Source organism: Hirundo rustica, unplaced genomic scaffold, assembly GCF_015227805.2.
Source record: "Hirundo rustica isolate bHirRus1 unplaced genomic scaffold, bHirRus1.pri.v3 scaffold_407_arrow_ctg1, whole genome shotgun sequence".
NCBI lineage: Eukaryota > Metazoa > Chordata > Aves > Passeriformes > Hirundinidae > Hirundo > Hirundo rustica.
In genome coordinates, this window is record NW_026690452.1 from 1457 (window position 1) to 24368 (window position 22912).

Below are 22912 nucleotides of genomic sequence, written 5' to 3' on the forward strand. Positions count from 1 at the left end.
TTCCCAGACTTCCCATCCTCACACCCCCATTCCCAGAGACCCCCCATTCCCAGAGACCCCGCATTCCCAGAGGCCCCCGCATTCCCCCCTCCCCAAATCCAGGGCATTTTTTCCTGCTTTCCCAGAAGCTGTGTCCCCCTCCTGCCACCTCGGCCACCGCCCCGTGTCCCCGGGCCACCTCCAGGGACTGTCCCCCCCCCCGGATGGGATCCCGGGATTTACCGGGACGGCCCCAGTTTGCCCAGCTGGGACCGAGCCCCTGAGCTGGGATGCGCTGGTGACGATCCCAAACGGAGATTTGGGGGATTTGTGGGCTGGCTCGAGCTGATCCCGAGGATGAGGAATTATCCACGCGCCAAAAATATCCCAGGATAACCCCACCTTTCCCGATCCACCCCGGCCCTTCCGGGCGGCTTTGATGTCCCTGGGACGGGAGCGGGGAGCGGAGGAAACCCCACCCGGGCTGCCCGGGTGGGCACACAGGGAGATCCCACGGGATCCTTTGGGATCCTTTGGGATCCCAGGGAAAGCTGGACCATCCAGCTTTGGGATCCTGGCTGGAAGGGAGCGGTCACCAGTGCTCCCAGTACAGAGCCCACAGCGGGAATGGGGAGGAATCCATGGAAATGTGTGGATCCCATGGAAACGGGGTGGATCCCATGGAAACGGGGTGGATCCCATGGAATTGGGGTGGATCCTTTGGAAACGGGGTGGATCCCTTGGAAATGGGGTGGATCCCATGGAAACGGGGTGGAATCCATGGAAACGGGGTGGATCCCATGGAAATGGGGTGGATCCCATGGAAATGGGGTGGATTCCATGGAAATGGGGTGTATCCCATGGAAATGGGGTGGATCCCATGGAAACGGGGTGGATCCCATGGAAACGGGGTGGATCCCGTGGAAGTGGGGTGGATCCCGTGGAAACGGGGTGGATTCCATGGAAATGGGGTGGATCCCATGGAAAGGTGTGGATCCCATGGAAACGGGGTGGATCCCATGGAAACGGGGTGGATCCCATGGAAACGGGGTGGATCCCATGGAAACGCGGGGGATCCTGACCCCCGGCCCTGTCCCCCAGCCCGGGAGCAGCTCCGGCGATCCCGGCACAGCCGCACCTTCCTGGTGGAGTCGGGAGTGGGCGAGCTCTGGTCGGAGATGCAGGCAGGTACGAGGAGGGGCGGACACGGGTGGGGGGGGATCCCCACTGGAGATTCCCAGATCCCGGGATCCCCCTGGATGTCCCCTGGGTGGCAGAGCCGCCCCCAGCGTGCTCCTGCCACCGGGGTGACACGGGTGGGGTCTGTCCCTCGACCCCGCAGCAGGGTCGCGGTGTCCCTGCCACCATCCCACCCCTTCGTCCCTCCGCTCCCCTCCGTTCCCAATATTTGGGTTAAAGATCCATTTTCCCTGGGAAAACGCGGCCCCGGCCCTGCTCTCGCCCCGCGGGTGGGCGTGGCGGGGGGGTCACGCTGTCGCCGTCCCCCCCCGCAGGTGACAGGTACATCGTGGCCGATTGTGGCGGGGGGACGGTGGATTTGACCGTGCACCAGATCGAGAAGCCGCAGGGGACGCTGAAGGAGCTCTACAAAGCCTCGGGTGCGAGCAGGATCCCCGTCCGTCCTTTTTTCCGGGATCCTCCCGGGACCCCCAAACACGGGCTGGGACCCCCAACACAGGCCGGGACTCCCAAACCAGGCTGGGACCTGAAACCTGGGCTGGGACCCCAAATCAGGGCTGGGACCCCAAATCCAGGCTGGGACCCTCAAACCAGGTCTGGGACCCTCAACCCGGGCTGGGACCTCAAATCGAGGCTAGAACCCCAAACCAGACCTAGGACCCCCACACCCGGGCTGGGATCCTCAAACCCGGGCTGGGACCCCAAAACAGGCCTGGGACCCCCAAACCCGGGCTGGGACTTCAAACCCAGGCTGAGACCCCAAATCTGGGTTGGGACCTCAAACCCAGGCTGGGACCCCAAACCAGACCTAGAACCCCCAAACCAGACCTAGGACCCCCAAACCCGGGCTGGGATCCTCAAACCAGGGCTGGGACCCCCAAACCCGGGCTGGGACCCCAAATCCGAGCTGGGATCCTCAAACCAAGAATGGGATCCTCAAACCCAGGCTGGGATCCTCAAACCCGGGCTGGGACCCCAAAACAGGCCTGGGACCCCCAAACCCGGGCTGGGACCCCAAATTCGGGCTGGGACCCTCAAACCAGGAATGGGATCCTCAAACCATGAATGGGATCCTCAAACCCGGAAGGGGAATCCAAACCCAGATGGGAACTCCAAACCCGGGCTGGGACCCTCAAACCCGGGATGGCATCCCCAAATCTAGGCTGAAACCCCCAATCCGGGCTGGGCCCCCCCAATCCGGGCTGGGACTCCAAGCCCAGGCTGGGACCCCTAAACCGGGGTTGAGACCCCCAAACTCAGGCTGGGACCCCCAGTCCGGGCTGGGACCCTCAAACCCGGGCTGGGCCCCCCCCGCCCCATGACAGAGTCGTGGGTGGGGCTGTGGCTCCACCTGGTGGCCGCAGGGGGAAGTGCAGGGGGACAGGGAGGCGACAGGGAGGGGACAGGGAGGGGACAGAGAGAGGACAGAGAGGGGACAGAGGGATGGGGGGGATGGATTGTGGGGACAAGGTGGGACAGGGGTGGGCTAGGGGGACAAGGTGGGGCAGGGAGGATGGGGATGGTGGGTGGGGGGTCACAGAGGGACAAGGGTGGAGGGGACAGGGGCACATGGGGGACCTGGGGACACGGATGCCACATGACGTCGGGATGGGGCACACGGGGACGTGGTGATCCCCAAGGTGCCATGGGGATGTGGGGGACATGGGGACGTGGGGATGGGGGACACGGGGGAGACAAGGACATGGGGACGGAGGATGTGGGGACACGGGAATGTGGAGGATGTGGGGATATGGGGATATGGAAAACATGGGGACATGGAGGATTTGGGGACGTGGGATGTGGGACATGAGGACGTCAGGATGGGGGACATGGGGCTGGGGGACATGAGGGACATGGGGGAGACAAGGACACGGGGATGGAGGACATGGGGACACGGGAATGTGCGGGATGTGGGGATTTGGTGTTGTGGGGGACATGGGGGATATGGAGGACATGGTAATGGGGGACAGAAGGACATCAGGATGGGGGACAGGGCAAGGGGGACATGAGGGACACGGGGGAGACAAGGACATGGGGATGGAGGATGTGGGGACACGGGAATGTGTGGGATGTGGGGATATGGGGATATGGTGTTGGGGGGCCCATGGGGACATGGGGGATATGGGGGACATGGAGATGGGGGACATGAGGACATCAGGATGGGGGACAGGGGAAGGGGGACAGGGGAAATGGTGGAGACAAGGACACGGGGATGGAGGACATGGGAACACGGGAATGGAGGACATGGGAACACGGGAATGTGTGGGATGTGGGGATATGGGGATATGGAAAACATGGGAACACGGGAATGTTGAGGATATGGGGATTTGGGGATATGATGTTGGCGGGACACAGGGGATATGGGGGACACAGTGATGGGGGACATGAGGACATCAGGATGGGGGACAGGGGAAGGAGGACATGAGGGACATGGGGGAGACAAGGACATGGGGATGGAGGATGTGGGGACACGGGAATGTGGAGGATATGGGGATATGATTTTGGGGGGAATGTGGGGACATGGGGGACATGGTGATGGGGGACAGAAGGACATCAGGATGTGGGACAGGGGAAGGGAGACGGGAAATGGCGGTGACAAGGACATGGAGATGGAGGACGTGGGGACACAGGAATGTGGAGGATGTGGGGATGTGGGGATATGGTGTTGGTGGGACACGGGGGATATGGGGGACACGGTGATGGGGGCCATAAGCACATCAGGATGGGGGACAGGGCAAGGGGGACATGAGGGACACGGGGGACACAAGGACACGGGGATGGAGGATGTGGGGACACAGGAATGTTGAGGATATGGGAATGTGGGGATATGGTGTTGTGGGGAACATGGAGAATATGGAGGACATGGGGACATGGGGGATATGAGGGACACAGTGGTGGGGGACAGAAGGACATCAGGATGGGGGACATGGGGCTGGGGGACATGAGGGACATGGGGGAGACAAGGACATGGGGATGGAGAACATGGGGACACGGGAATGTTGAGGATATGGGGATGTGGGGATATGGTGTTGGGGGGCACATGGAGAATATGGAGGACATGGGGACATGGAGAATATGGAGGGACACAGTGATGGGGGCCATCAGCACATCAGGATGGGGGACAGGGGAAGGGGGTGCCACCGGAACATGGGGCTGGGGGACATGAGGGACACGGGGGAGACAAGGACATGGGGATGGAGGATGTGGGGACACGGGAATGTTGAGGATATGGGAATGTGGGGATATGGTGTTGTGGGGAACATGGAGGATATGGAGGACATGGGGACATGGGGGATATGAGGGACACAGTGATGGGGGACATGAGGACCTCAGGATGGGGGACAGGGGGCTGGAGGTGCCACAGGGACATGGGGCTGGGGGACATGAGGGACATGGGGGAGACAAGGATGTGGGGATGGAGGACATGGGGACACGGGAATGCGTGGGATGTGGGGATTTGGGGGTATGGAGGCCATGGGGACGTGGCGATGGGGGACATGAGGACATCAGGATGGGGGACATGGGGATGGGGGTGCCACAGGGACATGGGGATGGGGGACATGAGGGACACGGGACACAAGGACACGGGGGTGGAGGACACGGGGACACAGGAATGTGTGGGATGTGGGGATTTGGGGGTATGGAGGACATGGGGACGTGGCGATGGGGGACATGAGGACATCAGGATGGGGGACATGGGGATGGGGGAAAGGGGGACCACGGGACATGCTGATGGGGGACACGGGAATACGGGGGACATAGGGACATGGAGACGTGGCAGAACGCGGTGATGGGGGGACACGGCTGCCACGGGGACACGGCTACCACGGGGCCACCTCCTGACCCCACACCCCTGTCCCTCAGGAGGTCCCTACGGGGCCGTGGGCGTGGACCTGGCCTTCGAGAAGCTCCTGTGCCACATCTTCGGGGACGATTTCATCGCCACCTTCAAGGCCAAGCGTCCGGCGGCCTGGGTGGACCTGACCATCGCCTTCGAGGCCCGGAAGCGCGCGGCCGCCCCCGGCCGCTCCAGCCCCCTCAATGTCTCCCTGCCCTTCTCCTTCATCGACTTCTACCGCAAGCACCGCGGCCACAACGTCGAGACCGCGCTCCGCAAGAGCAAGTGAGGGGCGGCGCGGGTTGGGGACGTCTCGGGAGCGCGGGGACACGGAGGGAGCGACGTTGGGGTGGGAGAGGGGGGGAAAGGCGGGATAGGCGTGGTGGGGTGGGATGGGAGAGGAGAGGACAGGGAAAGGGCCGGGCGGGAGTTCCCGGTCACGCCCGGGTCCGCTGTTTGTCCCCAGTGTCAACCTGGTGAAGTGGTCGTCCCAAGGGATGCTGCGGATGTCCCCCGAGGCCATGAACGAGCTGTTCCAGCCAACCATCACCCACATCATCCAGCACATCGGTGGGACACGCCCGTCCGTGGGGAAACCTCCCGTCCCTGTCCCACCCCATGGCCCTGGGAGCGTCCCTGTTACCGGGAGCCCCCCATTCCTGGGATCATTCCTATCCTTGGGACGCCCCTTTCATCCCTGGAATCTTTCCTGTCCCTATGAGCCCCCCGACCTTGTGACCATCCCATGTCTGAGAGATCCCCCCCATTCCTGGGACAATCCCACACTCTGGGACCCCCTTTGTCCCTGGGATCCTGCCCCTTTGTCCCTGAGACCCTCCTGTGCCTGGGACCCCCCTCCTTCCTTGTCCCTGGGATTCCCTATTCCTGGAACCATCCTTGTCATTGGAATCCCATTGTCCCTGGAAATCTTTTATCCCTGGAATCCCCATTGTCCCTGGAAACCTTTTATCCCTGGAATCCCATTGTCCCCGTTCCCGGAACCCCCTTTACCCCCCAAACCCTCCCCATTCCTGGAACCCCCTTTGTCCCTGGAACCCTCCCCATTTCTGGAACCCCCTTTGCCCCCGGGACCCTCCCTGTCCCTGGAACCCCCTTTGTCCCCGGGGCCCTCCCCATTCCTGGAACCCTCTTTGTCCCTAAAACCCTCCCCGTTCCTGGAACCCCCTTTGTCCCTGGAACCCTCCCCATTCCTGGAACCCCCTTTGTCCCTGGGACCCTCCCCATTCCCGGAATCCCCTTTGCCCCTGGGACCCTCCCCATTCCTGGAACCCCCTTTGTCCCTGGAACCCTCCCTGTCCCTGGAACCCCCTTTGCCCCCAGAACCCTCCCCATTCCTGGAACCCCCTTTGCCGCTGGGACCCTCCCCATTCCTGGAACCCCCTTTGCCCCTGGGACCCTCCCCATTCCTGGAACCCCCTTTGTCCCTGGGACCCTCCCCATTCCTGGAACCCCCTTTGCCCCCAGAACCCTCCCCATTCCTGGAACCCCCTTTGTCCCTGGGACCCTCCCCATTCCTGGAGCCCCTTTGCCCCCGGGACCCTCCCCGTTCCTGGAACCCCCTTTGTCCCTGGGGCCCTCCCTGTTCCTGGAACCCCCTTTGTCCCTGGGACCCTCCCCATTCCGGGAACCCCCTTTGCCCCTGGGACCCTCCCCGTTCCTGGAACCCCCTTTGTCCCCGGGACCCTCCCTGTTCCTGGACCCCCTTTGTCCCTGGAACCCTCCCTGATCCTGGAACCCCCTTTGTCCCTGGGGCCCTCCCTGTCCCTGGAACCCCCTTTGTCCCTGGGACCCTCCCTGTCCCTGAAGCCCCCTTTGTCCCCGGGACCCTTCCCGTTCCTGGAACCCCCTTTGTCCCTGGGACCCTCCCCATTCCTGGAACCCCCTTTGCCCCCGGGACCCTCCCCATTCCGGGAACCCCTTTGTCCCTGGGGCCCTCCCTGTCCCTGGAACCCCCTTTGCCCCTGGGACCCTCCCCATTCCTGGAACCCCCTTTGCCCCCGGGACCCTCCCCATTCCGGGAACCCCCTTTGTCCCTAAAACCCTCCCCGTTCCTGGAACCCCCTTTGTCCCTGGGGCCCTCCCTGTCCCTGGAGCCCCGTTCCATCCCTGGAACTGCCCCCATTCCTGGACTCCCCTCATCCCTGCCCCCCCAAATCACCCCCGTGCCTTTCCCCACAACCACCCTCCACCAAACCCCGCCTTTTCATCCCCCCCCTCCAGACGCCCTCCTGAAGAAACCCGAGGTCCAAGGCATCAAATTCCTCTTCCTGGTGGGCGGCTTCGCCGAGTCGGCCATGCTGCAGCGGGCGGTGCAGGCCGCCTTCGGCCACCGCTGCCGGGTGATCGTCCCGCAGGACGTGGGGCTGACCATCCTCAAAGGGGCCGTGCTCTTCGGCCTGGACCCCGGCGTGGTGCGGGTGCGCCGCTCCCCGCTCACCTACGGCGTGGGCGTCCTCAACAAGTTCGTGGAGGGCAAGCACCCGCGGGAGAAGCTGCTGGTCAAGGAGGGCAAGAACTGGTGCACCGACATCTTCGAGAAGTTCGTGAGCGTGGACCAGTCGGTGGCCTTGGGAGAGGTGGTCCAGCGGAGCTACTGCCCGGCCCGGCCCGGCCAGCGCCGGACCATCATCAACATCTACTGCTGCGACACTGATGACGTGGTGTACATCACGGACCCCGGCGTCAGGAAGTGCGGCACCATCAGCCTGGAGCTGGGCGACGCGGGGGACGCGGGCCCGGCGCGGGGCCGGCGAGAGATCCGCGCCAGCATGCAGTTCGGGGACACCGAGATCAAGGTGACGGCGCTGGACACGCGCACGGCGCGCAGCGTGAGGGCCACCATCGACTTCCTGTCCAACTGAGACCACCCGGGATGTGCCACCATCGACTTCCTGTCCAACTGAGGGGACCCTGGGATGTGCCACCATCGACTTCCTGTCCAACTGAGGGGACCCTGGGACGTGCCACCATCGACTTCCTGTCCAACTGAGGGGACCCTGGGACGTGCCACCATCGACTTCCTGTCCAACTGAGGGGACCCTGGGACGTGCCACCATCGACTTCCTGTCCAACTAAGACCACCCGGGATGTGCCACCATTGACTTCCTGTCCAAGTGAGACCACCTGGGATGTGCCATCAACTTCCTGTCCAAGTGTGACCACCCAGGACGTGCCACCATTGACTTCCTGTATAATTGAGACCACCCGGGACGTGCCACCATCGACTTCCTGTCCAAGTGAGACCACCCAGGATGTGCCATCAACTTCCTGTCCAACTGAGACCACATGGGATGTGCCACCATCGACTTCCTGTCCAACTGAGACCACCCAGGATGTGCCATCAACTTCCTGTCCAAGTGAGACCACCCGGGATGTGCCACCATCGACTTCCTGTCCAACTGAGGGGACCCTGGGATGTGCCACCATCGACTTCCTGTCCAACTGAGGGGACCCTGGGACGTGCCACCATCGACTTCCTGTCCAACTGAGACCACCCAGGATGTGCCACCATTGACTTCTTGTCCAACTGAGACCACCCAGGACGTGCCACCATCGACTTCCTGTCCAATTGAGACCACCCGGGACGTGCCACTATCAACTTCCTGTCCAACTGAGGGGACCCTGGGACGTGCCACCATTGACTTCCTGTCCAATTGAGACCACCCAGGATGTGCCACCATTGACTTCCTGTCCAACTGAGGGGACCCTGGGACGTGCCACCATCGACTTCCTGTCCAACTGAGACCACCCGGGATGTGCCACCATCGACTTCCTGTCCAAGTGAGACCACCCAGGACGTGCCACTATCAACTTCCTGTCCAACTGAGACCACCCAGGATGTGCCACCATCGACTTCCTGTCCAATTGAGGGGACCCTGGGACGTGCCACTATCAACTTCCTGTCCAACTGAGACCACCCAGGATGTGCCACCATCAACTTCCTGTCCAACTGAGACCACCCAGGATGTGCCACCATCGACTTCCTGTCCAACTGAGACCACCCAGGATGTGCCATCAACTTCCTGTCCAAGTGAGACCACCCAGGATGTGCCACCATTGACTTCCTGTCCAGCTGAGACCCTCCTGGAGATGCCACCATCGACTTCATCTCCACCTGAGGGACCCTGCCATTGTGGGGACACCCCTGGGAGATGCCAACATTGACTTCCTGTCCAACTGTGGGGCTCTGCCATTGTGGGGACACCCCTGGGAGATGCCACCATGGACTTCCCGTCCAGCTGAGACTCCCTGACATGGTGGGGACAACCGCAGGACCTGCCACCATCGAGTTCATCTCCAGCTGAGCGACACTGTCACTGTGGGGACGCCCTGGGAGATGCCACCCTCAACTTCCTGTCCAACTGAGATGTTCCTGGAGATGCCACCATTGACTTCCTGTCCAACTTGGAGACAGTGGAGATGCCACCATCAGCTTCCTGTCCAACTGAGAGTCGCCGCCATTGTGGGGAAAACCCCAGGACCCGCCACCATTGACTTCATCTCCAGCTGAGTGACACTGTCACTGTGGTGACACCCCTGGGAGATGCCACCTCGACTTCCTGTTGGAGGTGCCACCATCAATTTCTGGTCCAACTGAGTCTTTGTCATTGTGGGGACACCCCTGGGACCTGCCACCACTGACTTCCCGTCCAGCTGAGACCCTCCTGGAGATGCCACCATGGACTTCATCTCCACCTGAAGGACGCTGTCATTGTGGGGACACCCCAGGGAGATGCCACCTCGACTTCCTGTCCAACTGAGAACTTCCTGGAGATGCCACCATCGACTTCCTGTCCAACTGAGAAATTCCTGGAGATACCACCATTGACTTCCTGTCCAACTGAGACCTCCCTGGAGATGCCACCATCGACTTCCTGTCCAACTGAGACCTTCCTGGAGATGCCACCATTGACTTCCTGTCCAACTGAGACCTCCCTGGAGATGCCACCATCGACTTCCTGTCCAGCTGAGAACTTCCTGGAGATGCCACCATTGATTTCCTGTCCAACTGAGAACGTCCTGGAGATGCCACCATCGACTTCCTGTCCAACTGAGACCTTCTGGGTGATGCCACCATTGACTTCCTGTCCAACTGAGACCTCCCTGGAGATGCCACCATCGACATCCTGTCCAACTGAGACCTCCCTGGAGATGCCACCATTGACTTCCTGTCCAACTGAGAACTTCCTGGAGATGCCACCATCGATTTCCTGTCCAACTGAGACCTTCCTGGAGATGCCACCATTGACTTCCTGTCCAACAGAGACCTCCCTGGAGATGCCACCATTGACTTCCTGTCCAGCTGAGAACTTCCTGGAGATGCCACCATCGATTTCCTGTCCAACTGAGACCTTCCTGGAGATGCCACCAGTGACTTCCTGTCCAACTGAGAACTTCCTGGAGATGCCATCATTGACTTCCTGTCCAACTGAGAACTTCCTGGAGATGCCACCATTGATTTCCTGTCCAACTGAGAACGTCCTGGAGATGCCACCATCGACTTCCTGTCCAACTGAGACCTTCTGGGTGATGCCACCATGGATTTCCACCCCAGCCTGAGACCGCCCGTCATTGTGGGGACCATCCCAAGATCCGGCACCATCCATTCCCTCCCAGACTGAGACCCCCGCCCCTCTTATCCTGGGGACCCCAATCCCTGCCCCCCACCCTCTCCCCGCCCCCTTTAACCGGAATTTGCCTCCTGACCCCTCCCCACCCCCCCGGTCCGGGATTATTTGGGATCATCCACCTGGGGGTGTCCCAGGAGGGGGGCTCTGGGGGGCTCCCACCCCATTCCCAGTGGGATTTTCCTCCTTCCCGAGGCGGGATTTTGTACTTTAACCCCTCCCACCCCCAGGCATGTAAGATATCTTTATATTTATATATATATACATATATATATATATAGGCACATAAAACCTCCTGAAAAACCGCTCCTGGCCCTTGTGCCATGAGGGAAAGTAAAAAAAAAAAAAACGGGAAAAGAGGAGGGAAAAAAACCCCAGGAAAAAATCTGAGAAAAACAGGAAAAAACAAACGAACGAACGAACGAACGAACAAACGAAAAAGAGGCGCTGGCAGCAACACGAGGAACGCGGCTGGGGGCACCCAGAGCCACGGCGGGGGGACTCCCGGCTCCCGCCCCGAATTCCACGGGCAAAATTCCCACCCCAAAGAGGCACGGTTCCCCCAAAACCCGCCCCGGGGCGTGGGGGGTGCCGCGGGGTTGAGGGCGAAGCGGCGGCGGCAGCAACAAGCCGGGGGGGGGCAGAGGGGTTGGGGGTCCCTCCTCCCGCTTTGGGGACCGTCCCCAAAACTTTGGAGATTTCGGGGGATCCCCGCCGCGGGGTTGGGGGTCAGTCGAAGCCCGGCCAGTCGCTCTGCTCCGAGTCGTACTCCAGCTCGGCCGCCACGCAGCGCACCCCGTCCAGGAGCATCGGCGTCCCGTGGTGACGGTCTGGGGACAGCGGGGGGACGCGGCTCGGGGGGACAGCTCTCCGTCCCTTTTGAAGGGGTTTTTTTGGGGGGTGTTTTTTTTTAGGATCGGGGAGGGTTTGTCCCGTCCCAGCAACGGCGGGCCCGGGATGTGCTGCCCTTTGTGTCACTGCTGTGGGTCACCGCCCAGGGGTGGTGACAATCTTGGGGGGGCGCAGGGGGCTGGGATATGGGGTGGGGGGACACGGGGTAGAAAGGGGGGGTGTCGGGGTTTATAGGGAGGGTTCCGGCGACAAAAGGGGTCCCAGGTACAGGGGACATCCCAGGGGGAACGCAGCCAGGCACAGGGACCCCGGTGACATTGGGGTCACCCCCCAGCCCCTCCCTCCTCTCACCCCTTCCCAGGGCTCTCCTCCCCGCCCTGGGCCGGGGAATTTTTGGGGATGAAATCGCCCGTTTTGGGCAATTCCTCTGCAGTGCCCTCGAGCTGGGACAACCGGGAAGAGCGGCTGAGCCTGGTGAGGGGGTGGGGACGGGGAGGGACCCCAGAACCCCCCCAGAGCCCCTTACCCATGACGCGGGCCTGGATGGTGACCTTGACGTGGTTGGGGCTGTGTCCGGCCAGCAGCAGCTCCTCCATCAGCACCCCCTCCTTGCTCGCCGTGTACTCGCAGCGCACGCTGTGCCCTGGGCACGTGTGGGCACGTGGAGAGGCTGCCGGGGCGCTGCCTGTGCCCGTCTGCGGCCTCCTCACCCTGCCTGTGCCCTCCTGTGCCCTCCTCACCCTGCCTGTGCCTGCCTGCGGCCTCCTCACCCTGTCTGTGCCCTCCTCACCCTGCCTGAACCTTCTGAACCCTCCTCACCCTGCCTGTGCCCTCCTCACCCTGCCTGCACCCTTCTGAACCTTCCCTGTCCTCCCTGAACCCTTCCTGTCCTCCCTGTCCCTCCCTGTATCTTCCCTTCCTACCTCAGCCCTGCCTGCACTGTCCTCACCCCACCTGAACCTTTCCCATCCTTCCCTGCCTGCACCTTCCGGAACTTTCCCTGCCCTTCCAGAACCCTTCCTGCCCTGCCTGTGCCTGCCTGTACCTGAGCCTGAGCCCTCCCATTCCTCCCGCCCTGCCTGCATCCTCCTTACCCTGCCTGTACCTTCCGGAACCTTCCCCGCCCTCCCTGAACCCTTCCTGTCCTGCCTGAGCCCTGCCTGTGCCCTCCCTACCCTCCCTGCCATTCCCGAACCCTTCCCATCCTTCCCACCCTGCCGGAATATTCCCTGCCTGTCCCCTCCCTGCCCTGCCTGTCCCAGCCCAGGGCTCCTTCCCTGCACCCTGATCCTGGCTTCAATCCCGATCCCGGCTCCAATCCCAATCCTGGCTCAAATCCTGATCCCAGCTCCAATCCCAATCATGGCTCAAATCCCAGCTCCCATCCTGATCCTGGCTCCAATCCTGGCTCCAATCCTGATCCCAGCTCCAATCCCGATCCCGGCTCAAATCCCAGCTCCCATCCTGATCCTGGCTCCAACCCTGATCCCAGCTCCAATCCCGATCCTGGCTCCAATTCTGGCTCCAATCCTGAACCCAGCTCCAATCCCGATCCCGGCTCAAATCCCAGCTCCAATCCTGATCCCAGCTCCAATCCTAGTCCCAGCTCCAATCCCGATCCTGGCTCAAATCCTGATCCTAGCTCCAATCCCAATCATGGCTCAAATCCCAGCTCCAGTCCCGATCCTGGCTCCAATTCCAGCCCAATCCTGATCCCAGCTCCAATCCCAATCATGGCTCAAATCCCAGCTCCCATCCTGATCCTAGCTCCAATCCTGGCTCCAACCCTGATCCCAGCTCCAATCCCAATCCCGGCTCAAATCCCAGCTCCCATCCTGATCTTGGCTCCAATCCTGGCTCCAACCCTGATCCCAGCTCCAATCCTGATCCTGGCTCCAATCCCAGTCCCGGGCTCAAATCCTGATCCCATGTCCAATCCTGGTCCCAGCTCCAATCCCGGTCCCAGCTCCAATCCCAATCCCGGCTCAAATCCCAGCTCCCATCCTGATCCTGGCTCCAATCCTGGCTCCAACCCTGATCTCGGCTCCAATCCCAATCATGGCTCAAATCCCAGCTCCAATCCTGATCCTGGCTCCAATCCCAATCATGGCTCAAATCCCAGCTCCAATCCTGATCCTGGCTCCAATCCCAGCTCAAATCCTGGTCCCAGCTCCAAGCCCAATCCCAGCTCAAATCCCAGCTCCAATCCTGATCCTGGCTCCAATCCTGATTCCAGCTCCAATCCCGATCCTGGCTCCAATCCCAGCTCCAATCCTGATCCCAGCTCCAATCCCAATCATGGCTCAAATCCCAGCTCCCATCCTGATTCTGGCTCCAATCCTGGCTCCAATCCCAGCTCCAATCCTGATCCCAGCTCCAATCCCAATCCCGGCTCAAATCCCAGCTCCAATCCCAATCCTGGCTCCAATCCCAATCCTGGCTCCAATCCCAGCTCCAATCCTGATCCCTGCTCCAATCCCAATCCCGGCTCAAATCCCAGCTCCAATCCCCATCCTGGCTCCAATTCCAGCTCCAATCCCCATCCTGGCTCCAGTCCTGGTCCTGAGCTTGGCCTCAATCCTGGTCCCATTCCCGATCCCAGCTCTGATCCCTGTCCCACTCCTGATCCTGGCCTCAATCCTAGTTCCGATCCCGGCTCCATTCCTGGTCTTTACTCCAGTCTTGATCCCAGCCCCAGTCCCGGCTCTGATCCCAGTCCCGGCTCTGATCCCAGTCCCAATCCTGGCTCCTGGCTCCATTCCCGGTCCTGATTCCTGTCCTGATTCCAGTCTTGATCCCAGTCCCAATCCCAGCTCCGATCCCAGTCCCAATCCCGGTTCCAATCCCAGTCCCGATCCCAGCCCTGCTCCCAGACCCGATCCTGGTTGCGGTCCTGCCCACGATCCCAATCCCGGTTCCAATCCTGCCCACGATCCCGATCCCAATCCCAATCCCAATCCCAGCCCCGTTTGGGAATCTCCAAACCAACCCTAAAGCCCTTTTCCGGGATGGAGGGAAAAGCCCCGTCCCCGCGCTGTCCCCGCGGCCGGGAGGTGACACCGACGGCCCCGAGGGGACGGGGATGTGGGAAACGGCTTCCATTGGCTCTGGAACAACCGGGATGGGACCGAGGTGTCCCCAAGGAACTGCCACCCAGCCCAGGGTGACACCCAGCTGTCCTCCCGTGGATGTCCCCAAAGCGGAGGGTGGCACCTCTTGGAGCAAATCCCTGTCCCTGGAGGCGCCTCACCCTCAGAGACCCCCGGGAAAGGCGAATCCCGACGACAACGACAAAACAACGGGATCTGGGGACAGCGGGGACCCCGAGGACAAGGAATTGTCACCTCCCCCAGACGCCGAGGGGGGACACCTGGGTGTGGCCTCCCGCCCCCCTTTCCTTTGGAAAAAGGGCGGATCCGGGATGGGGACACTGGGGACAAGGATCGCGCTACCTTCGGGCAGGGAGGTGACGCTGATGACGCGCAGGTTGGGGTTGGGGACAGGGAGGGGACAAACGTCCCCGCCCAGCGTCGGCACGGGCGGCAGCAGGAAGGTGATCTCGTACTTGTGCTGGATCCTCAGGAATCCCACCTGGAAAAGCGGGATGTGGGGTGGGAGGTGACGGCTGGGGTGCCATTGTCACCCATTGTCACACCCCTACCCCCCCCTTGGGGACAAGGGACACTGGAGAGTCCCCCGGGGAAAGTGGGGGAAGCGCTTGGAGAGGGGGAATTGTATCCTAAACGTTCCCCCGGGGAGGTGGGGCGGGATTCGTGCCCTAAAAAAAATCAGGGAATAGGGAATAATTCAGGGAATGATAGGAACAGGGAACAAACACGACGATTTTCGCCCCAGGGAAAAACCCGCAGGAAAACGCCGGAGTTTTTTGGTGCGGATGTCACGGGAGCGGGGAGAGGTTTTCCAGCTGTCCCCGGAAAAGGCAGGAGCGCCTCTTCCCATGGAATTTCTCCGCTGTCATGACAAAAACCAGAGCCCTCCGGAGCCTTGGGAAAAAAACCATTTTGGGAAGGGAGCGAGCTGGGAACGATCCCCGACAAGATAAATCCGGAGGGTGGAATTCTCCCAAATCCTCCACGGGTCGGGATCATCCCAAACAAGCTGGGAAAGGATCCGGGCAGAACCTTCCAGAACCTCAAGGGGCTCCAGGAGAGCTGGAGAGGGACTGGGGACAAGGGCTGGAGGGACAGGACACAGGGAATGGCTTCCAGTGGGAAAGGGGAGATTGGGCTGGGATCTTGGGCATTGGGAATTCCTGTCTGGGAGGATGGGGAGGGGCTGGGAATTCTGGAATTCCCGGATTTGCTGTGGCTGCCCCTGGATCCCTGGCAGTGCCCAAGGGTTGGATCCACCTGGGATGGTGGGAGCTGTCCCTGGACATGGATGGGGTGGCACTGGATGGGATTTAAGGTCCTTTCCAACCCAAACCATTCCAGGATTCTGGAGCCCCTCTGCTCTGGAGCCGGGCTGGGAGAGCTGGGAATGTTCAAACAGGAGAAGGGAAAATTCCAGGGAATCCTCAGAGTCCCTAAAGGGGCTCCAGGAGAGCTGGAGAGGGACTGGGGACAAGGGCTGGAGGGACAGGACACAGGGAATGGCTTCCAGTGGGAAAGGGGAGATTGGGCTGGGATCTTGGGAATTGGGAATTCCTGTCTGGGAGGGTGGGGAGGGGCTGGGAATTCTGGAATTCCCAGATTTGCTGTGGCTGCCTCTGGATCCCTGGCAGTGTCCAAGGAACCGGGATGAGCTCCAAGCTCTTTTCCCATCTCCCTTCCAAAACCATTCCGGGGTTTATCCCTTTAAAACAGCAGAAAAACGCTCGGCACTGGGAAAAAACAAAACAAAACAAAACAAAAACCCAGGATCTTCTTTTCCCAGGCACGCCCCAACCCCACCGGGGCCCCCTCCCCGTGTCCCCGTGTCCCCGTGGGTGGCACTGCCACCCCCTCAATCCCTAGGGATCACGTGCAGCGCTGGAGCTCCGGTGGGAAAAACAACAAGGGCCGCCCCCGGAGGGAGCTCCGGATTTGGGATGGAATTCCGGCCAAACCCCCCCCCCGCGCCCGCCACGAGGCTCTGACTCAGCGCTGGTGGCAGCTGCAGGTGACACGCGTCGGGTGGCACCGCGGGTGGCACCTGGTCCCCCCATCCGCTGGCATCGCCCCCGCGGCCCCCGGGAGCCGGGAACGCGGCCGGGATCACCGGGAGAGGACGGGAGTGGCACCCGGAGCGGCCCCGGAACGGGGCGGAGGGGACAGTGCCACGTGTCCCCCGTGTCCCCAAAGCCACCCGAGCTGTGGCGGCGGATTTTTGGGGGGGGCCCTCAGGAGCAGCCCTAGGGAACGACACGGAATTCGCCTCAAAATCCCGGAATTTTCGGGAGTTGGGAGCTCCGGAGTCCCCCAAGGGAGGGTGACATCCCCACCCTTGTCCCCAACCTTGACCAGGAAGTGTCCGTCCTTGTCCTGCGTCACCATCACGGCCGAGTCGTGCAGCTGCTCCTGGAAGTGGACGTGGCCGTGTGTCCCCCCCGGCGGGTGGCCCTGTGTCCCCTCCCGGGGCTGGCCCGGTGTCCCCTCGGTGGAGAAGCGCACTCCTGTCCCCTTCAGCTTGCCGCCTGCAGGTGACAAAGGCCCGCCCCCGGTCACAGCCGTGTCCCCGAGGGGAGGTGGCCTCGCCTTGGCGACACGTGGTGGGCACCGGGAGGGGATTCCCTGTCACCCTCTCCCGGTGTCGCCTGGGACACGGGGGACCTGTGGTGACAGCCAGCTCCTCTACGAGCAGGGACCTGCCACTGGCCCGTGCCCAGAGGGTCCCCGAGTGTCCCCAGGTGTCCCCAAGTGTCTCCAGGTGTCCCCAAGCATCCCCAGGTGTCCCCAAGCGTCCCCAGGCTCGGCAGACTCCGCTCCCTCCTGTGATGTCCTTAGGACAGGTGACACAGGCTGGGGACACGGGGACACAGGTGACTGGTGCCAGGGGACAGGTGAGAAGGGGGGAGAGTGTGGAAGTGCCACCAGCCCGTGCCCAGAGGGTCCCCAAGTGTCCCCAAGTGTCCCCAGGTGTCCCCAAGCATCCCCAGGCTCAGCAGACTCTGCTCTCTCCTGTGATGTCCTTAGGACAAGTGACACAGGGACACAGGTGACAAGTGACCGCAGCCAGCTCTCCTCCGAGCAGGGAGCGGCCATCAACTGATGTCCAGGGGGTCCCCGAGTGTCCCCAAGTGTCCCCAAGTGTCCCCAGGTGTCCCCAAGCATCCCCAAGCTCGGCAGACTCCGCTCCCTCCTGTTTTGTCCTTAGGACAAGTGACATGGGGACAGAGGGACACAGGTGACAAGTGACCACAGCCAGCTCTCCTACAGGCAGGGACCGGCCACCAGCTGATGTCCAGGGGGTCCCCGAGTGTCCCCGAGTGTCCTCGAGGTGTCCCTGAGTGTCCCCAAGCATCCCCAGGCTCGGCAGACTCCGCTCCCCCCTGTATTGTCCTTAGGACAAGTGACATGGGGACACAGGGACACAGGTGACAAGTGACCGCAGCCAGCTCTCCTACGAGCAGGGACCGGCCACCAACTGATGTCCAGGGGGTCCCCGAGTGTCCCCGAATGTCCCCGAGTGTCACCAAATGTCCCCAAGTGTCCCCAAGCATCCCCAGGCTCGGCAGACGGGGCAGGTGACACGGGGCAGGTGACAAGGCCAGCAGGACAAGGCCACATGGCAGCGCCGGGGACAGCTTGGGGACAGCGCTGTCCCCACGGGGCCACAAACGCCGTGGGATTTTCCACGCGCGCCGCTTCCATGGAAAATCCGCCCCTTTCCTCCTCCTCCTCCTCCTCCTCCTCCTCCTCCTCCTCCTCCTCCTCCTCCCGCCGAGCCCCGCTCCCAGCTGGCAGCAGATTGTCACCGCCGCCAGCGGCAGATTGTCGCCTCCCTTTGTCGCCCGAAGAAAAGGCTCTTTGTGCTGGGAGCGCCCGGAATCCCGGGGTTTAATGAGCCGGGGTTTAATGAGCCGGGGTTTAATGAGCCGGGGTTTAACGAGCCGGGGTTTAACGAGCCGGGGTTTAACGAGCCGGGGTTTAAGGTCCCGCCGTTGCCCGGCCCCAAACCCGCGCTCCTGTGGGCTGGGGGGACAGCGAGGGACACGGTGACAGCGCGGGGACACGCGCGGGGATCCCCAAAGGATGCGAGCGGGATCCCGGATCTCCCGATCCCGGCCCGGGAATCCCGATTCCCGAACCCCTTGACGATCCCAAATGAAGGGTTTTTTTGTCACCCTGGTGGCACTCGGGGACAGCGTTTGGGGACAGCGTTTGGGGACAGCGTTTGGGGACAGCGTTTGGGGACCCCCGGCGGGCGCGGACCCTGAGGAAAGAGCGGGATTCGGAGCAGGAGGAAAGTGGGGAATTTTCCCTGGGAGAATTCCCGGTGGGAATCGGCGATCGGGGCGACTTTGGGCGGCCTCGGGAGGGGACAGCGGCGACCCGCAGGGGCGGCAGCCAGGGAATCCCCTGGATCCGGGATTTGAGGGATCAGGGAATCCCCTGGATCCGGGATTTATGGGAGCAGGGAATCCCTTGGACTGGGGATTTGTGGGATTTCTGGGAGCAGGGAGTCCCTTGGGTCGGGGATTTATGGGAACAAGGAATTCCTTGGATCCGGGATGTATGGGAGCTGGGATTTGTGGGAGCTGGGATTTGTGGGAACAGGGAAACCCCTGGATCTGGGATTTGAGGGATCAGGGAATTCCTGGGATCCGGGATTTGTGGAATCAGGGAATTCCTTGGATCCGGGATTTATGGGAGCTGGGATTTGTGGGAGCAGGGATTTGAGGGATCAAGGAATCCCTTGAACTGGGGAATTCCTGGGATCAGGGAATCCCCTGGATCTGGGATTTGAGGGATCAGGGAATTCCTTGGATCCGGGATTTATGGGAGCTGGGATTTGTGGAATCAGGGATTTGAGGGATCAAGGAATCCCTTGAATTGGGGAATTATGGGATCAGGGAATCCCCTGGATCTGGGATTTGAGGGATCAGGGAATTCCTTGGATCTGGGATTTGTGGAATCAGGGATTTATGGGAGCTGGGATTTGTGGAATCAGGGATTTGAGGGATCAAGGAATCCCTTGAATTGGGGAATTATGGGATCAGGGAATCCCCTGGATCTGGGATTTGAGGTATCAGGGAATCCCCTGGATCTGGGATTTGAGGGATCAGGGAATTCCTGGGAGCTGGGATTTGTGGAATCAGGGAATTCCTTGGATCCGGGATTTATGGGAGCTGGGATTTGTGGAATCAGGGATTTATGGGAGCTGGGATTTGTGGAATCAGGGATTTGAGGGATCAAGGAATCCCTTGAATTGGGGAATTATGGGATCAGGGAATCCCCTGGATCTGGGATTTGAGGTATCAGGGAATCCCCTCGATCTGGGATTTGAGGGATCAAGGAAACCCTTGAATTGGGGAATTATGGGATCAGGGAATCCCTGGGATCTGGGATTTGTGGGATCAGAACCTGCAGGACCCTCGGGAGAGGTTTAGGGTCCCCTCCAGGACGTCCCCAACCCTTTTTTTTTTCTTTTTCTGGGAATATCTTTTGGGGTTCTCCCGGCCTCATCCCATCGGGAAGGAGCCAAAAACTCTGGGAAAATCCCTCAAATCCATGGACAGGGTCAGAGGGACCCCAAAACCTCCAGGAAAAAAAAAACCCAAATCCCTGAACAGGGGCAGAGGGACCCCAAAAATTCCGGAAAAAAAACCCCAGATCCATGGATAGGAGCAGGGAGACCCCAAAAATTCCGGAAAAAAAAAAGCCAAATCCATGGATAGGGGTAGAGAGACCCCAAAAATTGCAGAAAAAAACCCCCAATCCATGGATAGGAGCAGGGAGACCCCAAAAATTCCAGAAAAAAACCCCAAATCCCTGGATAGGGGCAGAGAGACCCAAAAAATTCCGGAAAAAAAACCCCCAAATCCATGGATAGGAGCAGGGAGACCCCAAAAATTCCGGAAAAAAACCCCAAATCCCTGGATAGGGGCAGAGAGACCCCAAAAATTCCGGAAAAAAAAAACCCCAAATCCATGGATAGGGGTAGAGAGTCCCCCAAAATTCTGGAAAACCGCCCCCCAAATCCCTGGATAGGGGCAGAGGTACCCTAAAAACTCTGGGGAAAAAAAACCCCAAATCCCTGGACAGGGGCAGAGAGACCCCAAAAATTCCAGAAAAAAACCCGCAAATCCATGGATAGGAGCAGGGAGACCCCAAAAATTCTGGAAAAAAAAAACCCAAATCCATGGATAGGGGTAGAGAGACCCTAAAAACTCCAGGAAAAAAACCCCAAAAAATCACCAAATCCCTGGATAGGAGGAAGAAGGATCCCAAAAATTCCAGGAAAAAAAAAACCCACCCCAAATCCCCGGGATGGGGCAGGGCAGGGAGGGGCTCTGGGGACTCACCTTTGCCGGCTGTCGCCATCTGTCCCCCGGCGTTGTCGCTGTCCCCAAACCTCAGCGGCCCGGGGGCATCGTCCGGGAATTCTGCGGGAATGGGAAAGCGCCGATCGCCGTGCCATGGGGACAGCGGTGGCACCGTGGTGGCCCCGTGGTGGCCCCGTGGTGGCACCGCGGTGGCATCGCGGTGGCACCGCGGTCCTGGCGGGGAGGAGCCTGCGGCAGCCCAGGGCCTGGGATGGGCATTCCCTCATCCCAAATCTCCGGGAAAAGCGGGAATTAATTCGGGAATAATTAGGGGAATTCCCCCGCCGCGGTGCGTGCCTCAGTTTCCCCCCCACCCCCCTCTTTTAATTTTTTTTTTTTTTTTTCCCTCCCCCCAAAAAAAAAGAATCCGTCTCCGAGGTTTGGGAATCTTTTTTTTTTTTCTTCCCAGGCTGGAAGAAGCAGCGCAGATCCCAAACTTGGGAGCTCTTCCCAAATCGCTTTTCCCGGGATGAAAGGAGATCCCAGCGCCGGCCGGGAATTCGGGATGTGACATTCCCCCGGGAATTCGGGGTGTGACATTCCCCCGGGAATTCGGGATGTGACATTCCCCCGGGAATTCGGGGTGTGACATTCCCCCGGGAATTCGGGATGTGACATTCCCCCGGGAATTCGGGATGTGACATTCCCCCGGGAATTCGGGATGTGACATTCCCAAAAAAACAACCCCCCCCCCAAAACCCCCCCCCCAAAACCCCTGGATGGAATCGGAGGATCAGACCCCCTCCTCATCCCTTGGAAGGACCGGACCGGGAATGCCGGCAGGAATTGGGGAAAGTGGAAACCCCCGAACCGAAACGCCGGGAAATGGGAATCTACGGGGGGGGGAAAAAAAAAAAAATCCCAAAATTTGGGGAAAAACGGGAAAAATAAACCCAACAAAACCGAGCTGGAGCGAGGAGGGAGCCTCTCCCCGGGGAGGGGGGGTGGGGGGGAAGGAAAATCCAGGGATTTTGGGGGCCACCGTGGGAAGGGAGAGAGGTGTCACCAAACCGGGGGGTGACAGCACAGGGGACACCGCGAGGGGACACCGAGGTGGCGTTTGTCCGTCCCCAGCCCCCCCCCAACCGCTCCCTCCGCTTTCCCCGAGCGCTCCCAGCCCGCTTTTACCTCCGCCATCACCCGCGGCCCGGCAGCGCCTCCTCGGGGGTCCCCCGGCCCCTCTGCGCTCCCCCCCCGGGTGTCCCCGATGTCCCCCCGATGTCCCCCCGATGTCCCCCGCGCTGTCGCCGCCCCGCCGCTCACCCTGCCCGCTTCCCCGCCGTGCGGACACGCCTCCTCGCTCCTATTGGCTGGTGCGCCCCCACCTCGCGCTCTCACTGGTCGGCGCGCACGCCCGTCACGCCTCCGGGCCACGCCCCCCAGGCCGCGCTTAACGGGCGTTGCTAAGGGGAGGGACCGTTGCTAAGGGGAGGGGTCAAGGGGCGGGGCGGCCAATGGGGGAGGGCGCGCGCGCCGCCGGGCGCCCCCTTGTGGGCGGCGGGGGAGGCGAGGGGGCGTCGCCATGGGAACGGGGAGGGGCGGGGCTAAAGGGCCTTCCCTTCCCTTCCCTTCCCTTCCCTTCCCTTCCCTTCCCTTCCCTTCCCTTCCCTTCCCTTCCCTTCCCTTCCCTTCCCTTCCCTTCCCTTCCCTTCCCTTCCCTTCCCTTCCCTTCCCTTCCCTTCCCTTCCCGCACCTTCCCGCACCTTCCCGCACCTTCCCGCACCTTCCCGCACCTTCCCTTCCCGCACCTTCCCGCACCTTCCCTTCCCGTCTCATTTTCTCTCATCCTGTTTCATCCCAGCTCCATCCCAATTCCACCCATCCATCTCATCCCAAATCATCCCGATTCCTGCCCATCCCAATCCTATTCCGTCCATCTCGTCCTGTTTTGTCCCAATCTGATCCCAT

The 22912-nt window shown here is 61.1% G+C and overlaps 2 protein-coding genes across 3 annotated transcripts; one reads left to right on the top strand and one right to left on the bottom strand.

Annotated features, from left to right (window-relative positions):
- The first annotated feature begins 608 nt into the window (after positions 1-608).
- Positions 609-7901, top strand: LOC120748001 (heat shock 70 kDa protein 12B-like). The gene is made up of 5 exons (XM_040054068.2): positions 609-1167; positions 1494-1598; positions 5044-5302; positions 5484-5587; positions 7259-7901. Exons 1-5 carry the CDS (start codon positions 621-623, stop codon positions 7897-7899), a joined length of 1656 nt encoding a protein of 551 aa, XP_039910002.1. The 5' UTR covers positions 609-620; the 3' UTR covers positions 7900-7901.
- A 3025-nt stretch (positions 7902-10926) lies between these two features.
- Positions 10927-22337, bottom strand: ADISSP (adipose secreted signaling protein). Of its 2 annotated transcripts, none has more exons than XM_040054071.2 (6): positions 22268-22337; positions 20984-21064; positions 16974-17152; positions 14970-15108; positions 12044-12160; positions 10927-11495 (listed from the first exon to the last, which is right to left on the bottom strand). In XM_040054071.2, the coding sequence occupies exons 2-6, from the start codon at positions 21000-21002 to the stop codon at positions 11395-11397; spliced, it is 555 nt and encodes a 184-aa protein (XP_039910005.1). In that variant the 5' UTR covers positions 21003-21064; positions 22268-22337; the 3' UTR covers positions 10927-11394. The 2 variants fall into 2 exon arrangements, with proteins under 2 accessions (XP_039910005.1, XP_039910004.1); XM_040054070.2 differs by lacking the exon at positions 22268-22337 and adding an exon at positions 22133-22195.
- Positions 22338-22912: the final 575 nt, after the last annotated feature.